The sequence below is a fragment of the Bufo gargarizans genome, unplaced genomic scaffold (assembly GCF_014858855.1).
Source record: "Bufo gargarizans isolate SCDJY-AF-19 unplaced genomic scaffold, ASM1485885v1 fragScaff_scaffold_728_pilon, whole genome shotgun sequence".
In the NCBI taxonomy this organism is placed as follows: Eukaryota; Metazoa; Chordata; class Amphibia; order Anura; family Bufonidae; genus Bufo; species Bufo gargarizans.
This window is the reverse complement of record NW_025334175.1, coordinates 296505-307984: the sequence shown is the minus strand read 5'-3', so window position 1 is coordinate 307984 and position 11480 is coordinate 296505. Positions and strand designations below refer to the sequence as shown.

At 46.7% G+C, this 11480-nt stretch overlaps 1 protein-coding gene across 2 annotated transcripts; it reads left to right on the top strand.

Moving 5' to 3' along the window:
- Nucleotides 1–110: 110 nt before the first annotated feature.
- Nucleotides 111–10587, top strand: BNIPL (BCL2 interacting protein like). 2 transcript variants are annotated; one of them, XM_044273559.1, is made up of 10 exons: nt 111–304; nt 4052–4147; nt 4248–4309; nt 4820–5041; nt 5122–5286; nt 6092–6194; nt 7389–7520; nt 7796–7882; nt 9959–10057; nt 10148–10587. In XM_044273559.1, the coding sequence occupies exons 1-10, from the start codon at nt 201–203 to the stop codon at nt 10170–10172; spliced, it is 1095 nt and encodes a 364-aa protein (XP_044129494.1). In that variant the 5' UTR covers nt 111–200; the 3' UTR covers nt 10173–10587. The 2 variants fall into 2 exon arrangements, with proteins under 2 accessions (XP_044129494.1, XP_044129495.1); XM_044273560.1 differs by lacking the exon at nt 111–304 and adding an exon at nt 1249–1969.
- The last annotated feature ends 893 nt before the right edge of the window (nt 10588–11480 follow it).

The window sequence follows — 11480 nt, the reverse complement described above, 5'->3', positions numbered from 1 at the left end:
GAGGGTGACGAAACCATGAACACTCCTCGTCTCCGCCTCCGATCAGAACCGGTCCAGTCACTTGGACATTTTTGGTTGCAGGAACGTGTACGGCAACGAGGGGAAGAAAAACTCATCTGATTTGACAGCAACAACAAGATGCCTCTGCCGGTGTGAGAGGTGGCAGAACCGGTTTCTGAGAGGTGTGTATCCTCCGCATAATGAGGCCGGGCCATGAGAAAACATCACTCACGACTATTCCAAATCCACTCGTAAAGATGGACAGCGGTGCGAAGGACGGAGAGCCCGGGGCCCTGCACCAGAGGTAAGTGCTCGGGTCCAAACCGGAGGAGGGGACATGTCATAGCAGTGGTGGCCACTGCCTGGATCGAGAAGGATCTATAATAATCTTATTACGTTACGACAGAGCTGACGTATTGCGGTAGTCAAGTTGTCTTCGCGTGCACCCCCCCCCCCCCCCAAATGGGTGGAAGTTCCTTTTTCAGTCCTATGAGTCAGTGGTCCAGATCTCACCCCCAGAACATTATACCGTGGTATAGCAGGCTGCAGTTCCTTCCTTCCCAGCCAAGAAGCAGCAGCATGCTGACAGTTTCCCTGGACTTGGAGGGGCGCCTCTTCTGTCCCTGGTCATGTCTGGTATTGCAGCTCAGTTTCTTCACTTGAATGAGGATGAGCTGTAGTAACAGCCCACGGGAAACTGCGGAGGACCCTTTTTTTAAATAAAAAAAAACCTTAGAGGAGGGAGTGAGGTAAGGGGCGGTGCTATGAATGAAGTGGGTGTGGCTTGCTATCACTTAAAAAAAAAAAAAAAAAGAGATGGTTTATGTAGAGGGCCTCCCTCAGGGGTGTGGCTAACCTTAGCTGGATCCGCCCTCTTCATGTGACACTTTTTTTTTTACGCCCGCCCCCATTTTTGTGAAATTTGCCTATAAATGACTAATAATAACTGGAGATCATGTCACAGTCTGGCAGGACATAAAAATGTGACCTCAGTGCCGCGCCTGGTCCCTACGAGCGGTAATAGTCCTGGTCACCGTCCCATTAGTCACAGTACATAGAGCTCGTCCAACTACTCAGCACTGAGTCTCCTAGAGGCGTGTGGCCTCGATTGGCGCTAAAAGGACACGCCCACTTTTATAGCATCCTGTACTGTGACAGAGCGGTGGGGACTTGTCCTCATCTTTCCTGCTTTTATACTAGGGACTTGGGACAGTGACATCACAGTGCCACATACACCCCCTCTTCTTCCTATGCCTCCTCCTGGACTCAACTACAAAAACATGGCTGCCGCCTTCTGGAAACAGCGCCACACTCGTCCACAGGATGTGTCTGGTATTACAGCTCAGGTCCATTGAATTGGAAGTGAAGAGGCGCAGCACAGTTTTTGACTGCAAGCAGCCATGTTTTTCTAGTCCTGGACAACCCCTTTAAGTCCCGCCCTCATCATCATTTCATGAAACCATGATGATCACCATCCTGCATTGTGTTCCAGCTCTGCTTGCTGGCAGCAAATGAGAACCTTTACAGGCCTCATGCTTCTCAGAGCTGAGGGTTTGCTACAATTGCATCTAGTCAGTAAATCGGCAGCACAAGAGGTGACGGCATGGAAACCTGTCCATCAAGCGTAACCCTTAATTGCACACACCCTATGTTTTTAAGAGCCACCCCTTTAAATAGGCCACACCCCATTAATTTTTTTTTTTTATATTCAAATTAGCCCGCACCTGCAGGATTGTGGGAAATAGAAGAGTCCACAGGCGGTCAGCTCAGTATGAAAGTGCGTACATGTCCCTGCAGCCCTCTATACACGGGCAGGGCGGTGTGTACACGGCATACTCTGCCGGTGCTGTTACCTGGGAACATGAGCTGTTTTTGGGAGTTGCCCATTATGCTGTATCCTCCCTGCCCCACAGCTACATAGGTGATGTCAGCCGCCTACTCCAGGGTCACCTACCTCTGCACACAGCCTGTAAGTATCTCTTCAGCACGGTATGGCAGTTTTATTTCTTGTATTGACAAGCACAGGGGAGGGCACCTATATATATATATGGACCAGCTATACAGGGGAGGGGGACCCTGTGCACAAATACAGGTGTAAGCTGCATGCACAGGTAAGTGAGCGTTCCCCATATGCACCATTAAGGGGGCTCTGGATGCAAGCTATATACAGACCGCACCCATAACGAGGGAACCTGCGGCTCCGTCTGACTAATTCAGTCGCCTATGGCTATTAACCCCTGCTGTGCCGGCAGTCGCCCTGTTGGGGTATATTCACACAAGAAAGTATTGTTCAGGTTTCTGAAGCATAAATGGCAGATACTACCCCAAAAAAAAAAAACCTGCACGTGTGAACAGAACCGCACACAGCAGCCTGTTCTATCACTCGAAGTGAATAGGACACATCTGAATATAACGTAATGGCGTCATGTGTGAACCCCCCCCCCAATCTTACAGGGCAGTCATGTGACTGGTTCGGCCTACGACATCCTCCATTTTCTCCTCATCGGTGTCCATACGTGAGCTCGAAGGCTAGGCTCACACCTGAGCGTTTTACAGCGTGTTCCTACGCGCTGTAAAACGCTCAACAGGCAAAAACCAATGTTTCCCTATGGGCATGGTTCTCACCTGAGCGTTCTACAGCGCGAACTAACGCGCTGTAAAACGCCCTATGCCCAAAGAAGTACAGGAGCTACTTTGGGGCGTATGGCCGCGCGTAACACCTCTGTTTTTCATTGTACGCCTCTGTGGTCAATAGCAAGAATGCGCGTACGACGCGCGTTTCCAAAATACAAAAACGCCTGTAAACAGCGCTTATCGAATATGCTCAGGTGATGATGCGTACATATGGGGTCTGAGGGGGTGTGATGTCACAAAAGGGGCAGGGTCTACCTGGGAAATGGGTGGAGTCTCACAACAGTATATGGATGGTTTTTCGGAGAGGTCGCAGCCGTCGACCATGTTGGATGAGGTCATGCGATGTGTTTTTAAAGCAGACGGCGTTTCATTAATTTGTAATTTTGTAGCCGGAACAGAGGCCTTAGAATGGTTAACAAAGCACAGGGCCTCGTGTGCCCAAACAAAGGGACGCGGCCTGTGTTGCCCATAGCAACCAATCAGAACTCGGCTTTCATTTCTTACGCTGCTCTGGTGAAGTGAAAGCTGTGCTGTGATTGGCTGCTATGGACAGCTTGTGCCCCAATGTCTGCCCAGTTGGTTTCGGCCCTGTCAGTGGTGGTAACTGGCGAGGATGCCACCCGTGTTAAAGGGCTGTTACCCCAAATTCTCTTGATGCAAGGGCCACACAGGTTTTTGGGGAGAGTGACCCCAGCGGTGGTCTAGTGTTTTCTTCTGAAGAATGACTATATATAATTCTCGCCAATGTTTTAATTGGAAAAATTTGGGGACATTTAAGCCCCGCCGCACAGAGCCATGGCTTTTGGGAGGAGTTTATTTAATCCACGCCCATTTTGGGGCGAAATTTCTATGTTAATCACAAAACTAGAGTAAAATTTCTTCAGCAGAGACGTCCTATTGGTCCGGCACCACCACAGCTGCAGGGCCTGGGCCCCCGCAGTTAATTGGACCATCTGGAGGCCACAGGGGACGGCACCAGATGTGAGAGGGGTGTGGCCATTGAAATGTCACATGACCTCAAGCGGTACATGAAAAGCGGATGCTCTCCATTATAGTCTATGGCAGCATGCGCCATACATATCCTAGTAGTAACAGGCTCTCCAGCTGCTCCTGTCCTCATGAGCCCCTAAGAAATAGAGGCCTTAGGCACTTACCCTGCATTCTTGGGTGGCGTACGCGCTTTTTGGGTTTTGCCACACATGTCGGATTTGACAGATTCTGGCTTGGGGAATGGTTAACAGCTGGCTGCAGTGCCACCTGTCACCACCAGAGGTCAGTGCTGAGTATCCTGTAGTTTGTAGACTACACCTGGGCAGGATCCATGTATACAGTCGATGACAAGACCCAGGAGGGAAGGACACGTCTATGAAGGATGAATTCCGCCATTATTACACGCTGTGACCTTCTCCCCCGGCAGCACCACACCGCGGTCAGCAGCCCCATCCGCTGCCACTCGTACGACCATTGATGACATGGAGCTGAAAGAAGAATGGCAAGATGAAGAGTTCCCAAGGTGGGTCCGCTGGGTAAAAATAAATGGCACGCTGCTGCCCCCCATTACCTGACCACTGGGCGCAACTATTTATGGCTTATGACACCAATCTTGTTTTCAGGCCCTTTCCAGAGGAGGCTGCGGCAGAAGAAGACATGGATTCTAAAGAAGATGACCCATCAGGTAAGATGAGACAGGATAGAAACAAATGGGACGTTCCCACAGCAGCACAGAGTATTTGAGGAGACAGGTGAGCCTTGTGACTCTGGTCTTGATGCTGGTGCTGGTGAGGACAAGGATGCATGTAGGAGGGGAAGGAGACATGTGGGACATGGAGCAGGCCCCCCCAGCAGCGCAGAGTATTACAGGAGACCGGTGAGCCCTGTGGTCTAGTCACCCATGTTATGATGCTGGTGAGGACAAGGCAGGGGCGCACCACCAATGAGGCCAAGTGAGGCAGCACCAGGTAGGGGCAAGAGGCGGAAGGGCCATGGGCAATGAGCGCTTTCATTGTGGCAAAGGGGTTAGGTTAAGAAATTGGCATGGGGGGCTGCCTCAGGCAGCAGAAAGGCTAGGTGCACCCCTGGGACAAGGTTGCATTGAGACATGTGGGACAGAGAGCAGGCCCCCTCCCCAGCAGCACAGAGTATTTCAGGGGACACGCAGGCTGACTTGGTTTGACCTGTTCCGCAGCCTGTCCTCCCAGTACGCTGGAGCTGTGCGGTAACCGCCATATAAAGAAACGATTACCCGCCCCTGATATCAGCCTAAACCTGGAAAACAGCCAGGAGTCTGCCATCTCCAGCGACAACCGCGACCTGACAACTGACGAAGATTTAGATTTTGACATTGACGACCTGGAGACTCCGAACAGCAGCGAGTTACTCGACCTGAGCCATGAGTTTGAGTGGGAAGGTAACGCCCGTTCTCCAGTTCTTCGCTCCGGGTGGGGCAGGGGGCCGCGGCCATTAATGCTGTGTCCTCCTTTACTACAGATGATCTCCCCAAGCCTAAAGGGACGGAAAACGTCCAATATGTGGACAACCGCGTGACGGACATGGAAGATCAGAACGGCCGCAAGTGGAGGATATTTCTGATGGGAGAACACAAGGTGGACATGACGGCCATCGAGCCGTACAAGAAAGTCGTCTCTCCGGGAGGTAACCAAGGGGAAATGAGAGCGTATCTAATCCTATCCTGTGTGATACTGTCTGCTGAGCTGTGTATCTAATCCTATCCTGTGTGATACTGTCTGCTGAGCTGTGTATCTAATCCTATCATGTGTGATACTGTCTGCTGAGCTGTGTATCTAATCCTGTCCTGTGTGATACAGTCTGCTGAGCTGTGTATCTAATCCTGTCCTGTGTGATACAGTCTGCTGAGCTGTGTATCTAATCCTATCCTGTGTGATACTGACTGCTGAGCTGTGTATCTAATCCTATCCTGTGTGATACTGTCTGCTGAGCTGTGTATCTAATCCTATCCTGTGTGATACTGTCTGCTGAGCTGTGTATCTAATCCTATCCTGTGTGATACTGTCTGCTGAGCTGTGTATCTAATCCTATCCTGTGTGATACTGTCTGCTGAGCTGTGTATCTAATCCTATCCTGTGTGATACTGTCTGCTGAGCTGTGTATCTAATCCTATCCTGTGTGATACTGTCTGCTGAGCTGTGTATCTAATCCTGTCCGGTGTGATACTGTCTGCTGAGCTGTGTATCTAATCCTATCCTGTGTGATACTGTCTGCTGAGCTGTGTATCTAATCCTATCCTGTGTGATACTGTCTGCTGAGCTGTGTATCTAATCCTGTCCTGTGTGATACTGTCTGCTGAGCTGTGTATCTAATCCTATCCTGTGTGATACTGCCTGCTGAGCTGTGTATCTAATCCTATCCTGTGTGATGCCGCCTGTCTCCTCGGGGTGTTGGCAGGGTTTCATTATATACACCGGTTCCCGTCCTCCAGGTCACCATGGCGATGGGTTGAACGCTATTATTACGTTCGCCTCCTGTTATCTACCAGAGAGTAATATTTCGGATTACCAGTACATCATGGACAATCTCTTCAGGTATGGGCAGCGGACAGCACGGCCACTAGGGGGCAGGACGGTGACTCTGCATTAATGATTTCAATGTGTATAATAGTATGTAAAAATAAACTAATTTAAAGGGGAACTTCATCCAAAATACAGAAATCTCTAATGGCTTTTTGAATTAAGCCTACATTTTTATATTTTATGATTCAAGAGGAGCCTGTGAGAAACAGATTGTAAGAGACAGATCATGGCGAGCAGATTGTAAGGAAGTGCATGTGAGGAGCAAGTCCTGAGGAGAAGCCTATAAGAGACAGGTCACGAAGAGGAGCTTATAGGGAGCATACTATAAGGAAGGGAGTGTGAGGAGCAGGTCCTGAGGAGCAGCTTGTCAGAAGCAGGTCCTGAGGAGAAGCCTATAAAAGACAGGTCAGGAAGAGGGGTTTGTAGTGAGCAGATTATAAGGAAGGGAGTGTGAAGGGCAAGTTGTGAGGAGCAGGTCCTGAGAAGGAGCAGGTCCCAAGAAGCAGATTGTAAGGAAGTGCATGTGAGGAGCAAGTCCTGAGGAGAAGCCTATAAGAGACAGGTCACGAAGAGGAGCTTATTGGGAGCATACCATAAGGAAGGGAGTGTGAGGAGCAGCAGGTCCTGAGCAGCAGCTTGTGAGGAGCAGGTCCTGAGGAAAAGCCTAAAAAAGGCAGGTCAGGAAGAGGAGCCTGTAGGGAGCAGATTATAAGGAAGGGAGTGTGAAGAGCAAGTTGTGAGGAGCAGGTCCTGATAAGCAGCTTGTGAGGACCAAATTATGAGAAGTAGGTCTTGAGTAGAAGTTTGCATGGGGCAGGTCCCAGGGAGCAGATTGGGAGGAGGCGCTCTTGAGGAGCAAGTCAGAGGAAGATCAGGTCCTAAGGAGCTTGTGAGAGGCAGGATGTAAGGAGACACTTGTGAAGGACAGTTTGTGAGGAGACGTGACTGTAGGGTGACGGCTACCTTGTTTTTAGGTAAAATAAATGAAAGGTTGTCAACGCCATCTAGTAACCTAATCTTGTGATGTGTGTGTGTGTGTGTGTATAATGAAATAAGAACTGAATTCAGAATGTTCCCCCTGATGCTAGACCTTCATAGTCCTTTCACAAGGGGCTTTATTTTAGTAGATGAAAATCCCCTAGAATAGTATTTTATTCTCTAGAAGTTTGCAGTCTCTCCCTTCATTGTCTGGCTCTGTGTATTCAGGTATATAATAGGAACCTTAGACCTTCTGGTGGCCGAGGACTACATGATGATCTATCTGAACGGATGTACCCCACGCAATAAAATCCCCCCCATCAACTGGATCAAGCGCTGTTACCAGGCCACGGGAAGACGGTAAGAGCTGAGACATCCCAGAGATCTGGACAAACCATGTAGCGGCTGAATAAGGACAGTGTGGGTGTTAAGGGGAACTCCAAGGACAAGATTTTTTTTAAATCTCCAGGTACCAGACAAAGAACTTGACAGAACTTTTTTTTTTTTTTGGACCACCATAAAATACTGTTAATCAATCATAGACGATTACTGCATTTTTATCAAGATTTTTTGAGCGGTATTTCCCTTTATTTCTTAAAATTTTTGTATTTCTTTTAATGTAATTTTTATTTTAGGTTAAAGAAAAATCTGAAATCTGTCCTTATTGTGCACCCGACGTGGTATTTGAAAGCCTTGCTGGTCATCACGAGGCCTTTTATCAGGTTAGTGTTTTGAAAAAAGTAGGTGTGTGTATATAGATAGATATATATACAGTACAGACCAAAAGTTTGGACACACCTTCTTATTCAAAGAGTTTTCTTTATTTTCAGGACTATGAAGGCATCAAAACTATGAATTAACACATGTGGAATTATATACATAACAAAAAAGTGTGAAACAACTGAAAATATGTCATATTCTAGGTTCTTCAAAGTAGCCACCTTTTGCTTTGATTACTGCTTTGCACACTCTTGGCATTCTCTTGATGAGCTTCAAGAGGTAGTCACCTGAAATGGTTTTCACTTCACAGGTGCCCTGTCAGGTTTAATAAGTGGGATTTCTTGCCTTATAAATGGGGTTGGGACCATCAGTTGTGTTGTGGAGAAGTCAGGTGGATACACAGCTGATAGTCCTACTGAATAGACTGTTAGAATTTGTATTATGGCAAGAAAAAAGCAGCTAAGTGAAGAAAAACGAGTGGCCATCATTACTTTAAGAAATGAAGGTCAGTCAGTCTGAAAAATTGGGAAAACTTTGAAAGTGTCCCCAAGTGCAGTCACAAAAACCATCAAGTACTACAAAGAAACTGGCTCACATGCGGACCGCCCCAGGAAAGGAAGACCAAGAGTCACCTCTGCTGCGGAGGATAAGTTCATCCGAGTCACCAGCCTCAGAAATCGCAGGTTAACAGCAGCTCAGATTAGAGACCAGGTCAATGCCACACAGAGTTCTAGCCGCAGACACATCTCTAGAACAACTGTTAGGAGGAGACTGTGTGAATCAGGCCTTCATTGTAGAATATCTGCTAGGAAACCACTGCTAAGGACAGGCAACAAGCAGAAGAGACCTGTTTGGGCTAAAGAACACAAGGAATGGACATTAGACCAGTGGAAATCTGTGCTTTGGTCTGATGAGTCCAAATTTGAGATCTTTGGTTCCAACCACCGTGTCTTTGTGCGACGCAGAAAAGGTGAACGGATGGACTCTACATGCCTGGTTCCCACCGTGAAGCATGGAGGAGGAGGTGTCATAGTGTGGGGGTGCTTTGCTGGTGACACTGTTGGGGATTTATTCAAAATTGAAGGCATACTGAACCAGCATGGCTACCACAGCATCTTGCAGCGGCATGCTATTCCATCCGGTTTGTGTTTAGTTGGACCATCATTTATTTGTCAACAGGACAATGACCCCAAACACACCTCCAGGCTGTGTAAGGGCTATTTGACCATGAAGGAGAGTGATGGGGTGCTGCGCCAGATGACCTGGCCTCCACAGTCACCGGACCTGAACCCAATCGAGATGGTTTGGGGTGAGCTGGACCGCAGAGTGAAGGCAAAAGGGCCAACAAGTGCTAAGCATCTCTGGGAACTCCTTCAAGACTGTTGGAAGACCATTTCAGGTGACTACCTCTTGAAGCTCATCAAGAGAATGCCAAGAGTGTGCAAAGCAGTAATCAAAGCAAAAGGTGGCTACTTTGAAGAACCTAGAATATGACATATTTTCAGTTGTTTCACACTTTTTTGTTATGTATATAATTCCACATGTGTTAATTCATAGTTTTGATGCCTTCAGTGTGAATCTACAATTTTCATAGACATGAAAATAAAGAAAACTCTTTGAATGAGAAGGTGTGTCCAAACTTTTGGTCTGTACTGTGTGTGTGTGTATGTATGTGTATGTGTGTGTGTGTGTGTGTGTATGTATATATATATATATATATATATATATATATATATATATATATATATATATATTATTTGAACCCCAAAATATTTGTGGACTAGTAACTGGGCGGCAACCATGGAGTGCCTGATGGGGGTTGTCCTCTGAGATCAGCTGTAATCTGTGGATAGATCTGGCAGTAAGTGTTAGATTTCTCTGCAGTGCCCCCGCAGGAGAAATGAGGTATTACACAGTGTCCAGTCATATCAATGGGTTGCCTGTGTAATGTAGGACAGGACAGGTCCTCCGGTGCAAAAGATGCTCTTGATAGCCACTTCCTACTCTAATAGGACCTAAAAAATAAAAAACTGAACAAGCCCTTTAAGTTTATTTTTTATTTTTTTTGTTCCTTTAAGTTCCAAATTTGGAAGAAAGGTGAAATTTGTCAACAGCCTGGCGGACCTGGAGCGGCTCGTTTCGCTAGAGAAGGTTCACATACCGGACTGTATTCAAGAGTGAGTCACCCCCTGCTCTTTCACCCTCTATTAACTATATACCATCAGTGAGTCCAGTTCAGCTGAATGCTCTGCTTTTCTCCGTTTCAGGTTGGACAATTCCTTAAAGCGATAGCTCCTGTGAATTCTTTTGCACTGAATTGCACTCCTAGTGGGAGGTCTGCTGCAATAAACACCAGCGACAACTCATTGGACAGGCTGTAACATTGAGCCGGGGACCTCCATACTCACACAGGAAACCTCGCTAGAAGAGCGTTTCTCGAAGAACGCCATTCTGCACATGAAAAGAAAAGGGGACATAGTGTATTATCTGCTGTTCCAACAGAACGGCGCCACCTGGTGACCAAATTCTCAGGAAAAGTTATACCATGAACAAAAATTTGGGGGCGTTCCTTATGGTGACCCATACGGTGCGCCTTGGTAATATTTATATCAATAAAGTTTTTCGAACACTAACAAGAATTCTAGATGTATTAAAAAAAAAAAAGTTCAGTGCTTTGTGTTCTCTTCAATAAACTTTATTGATCTAATCATATACTTAACAATATGTTGATTACATATTGTTGCGGGTTTAACCTGCAGCCATCATGGAACTTTTTTTTTTATGATTTCATTTTATTTATTTTGGGCTAAAAATAATTTATTCCAGTTGGTCTTTATTAAAAAATGTTCAGCCGTTTTTGAGAAACAGGGGTTAAAAATCAGTCTGTTTCCAGAGTATCACTTCTCAGTCCCATCAGCTGACTGCTCATGTGAGACTCTCCGGACCTCAAACACTTAGGCCTCTTTCAGATGGGTGTTGCAGGAACATGCACGATTTTTCCGCGCGAGTGCAAAACATTGTAATGCATTTGCACTCGCGTGAGAAAAATCGGCATGTTTGGTACTTCACAGAAGTTCGGGCTTGGGATCGGTGTTCTGTATATTGTAGTAGTTTCCCTTATAACATGGTTATAAAGGAAAATAATAGCATTCTGACTACAGAATGCATAGTATAATAGTGCTGGAAGGGTTAAAAAATAAAATAACATTATTTAACTCGCCTTAATCCACTTGATCGCGCAGCCCGGCTTCTCCTCTGTCTTCTTCTTTGCTGTGTGCAGGAAAAGGACCTGTGGTGACGTCACTCCGGTCATCACATGGTCAGTCACATGATCTTTTACCATGGTGATGGATCATGTGATGACCGGAGTGACGTCACCAAAGGTCTTTTTCCTGCACACAGCAAAGAAGACAGAAGAGATGCCGGCTGCGCGAGCAAGTGGATTAAGGTGAGTTAAATTATTATTATTTTCTTTTTTTTTAACCCCTCCAGCCCTATTGTACTGTGCATTCTGTATTCAGAATGCTATTATTTTCCCTTATAACCATGTTATAAGGGAAAATAATAATGATCGGGTCTCCATCCCGATCGTCTCCTAGC

Bases quoted from the DNA above. Each gene is read 5' to 3' on its own strand.
- BNIPL (XM_044273559.1), top strand. From the start codon at position 201: ATGAGGCCGGGCCATGAGAAAACATCACTCACGACTATTCCAAATCCA. The intron at 305-4,051 runs GTAAGTGCTCGG...CTCCCCCGGCAG, and splicing joins CCCGGGGCCCTGCACCAGAG to CACCACACCGCGGTCAGCAG. The intron at 7,883-9,958 runs GTTAGTGTTTTG...TGTTCCTTTAAG, and splicing joins ATCACGAGGCCTTTTATCAG to TTCCAAATTTGGAAGAAAGG.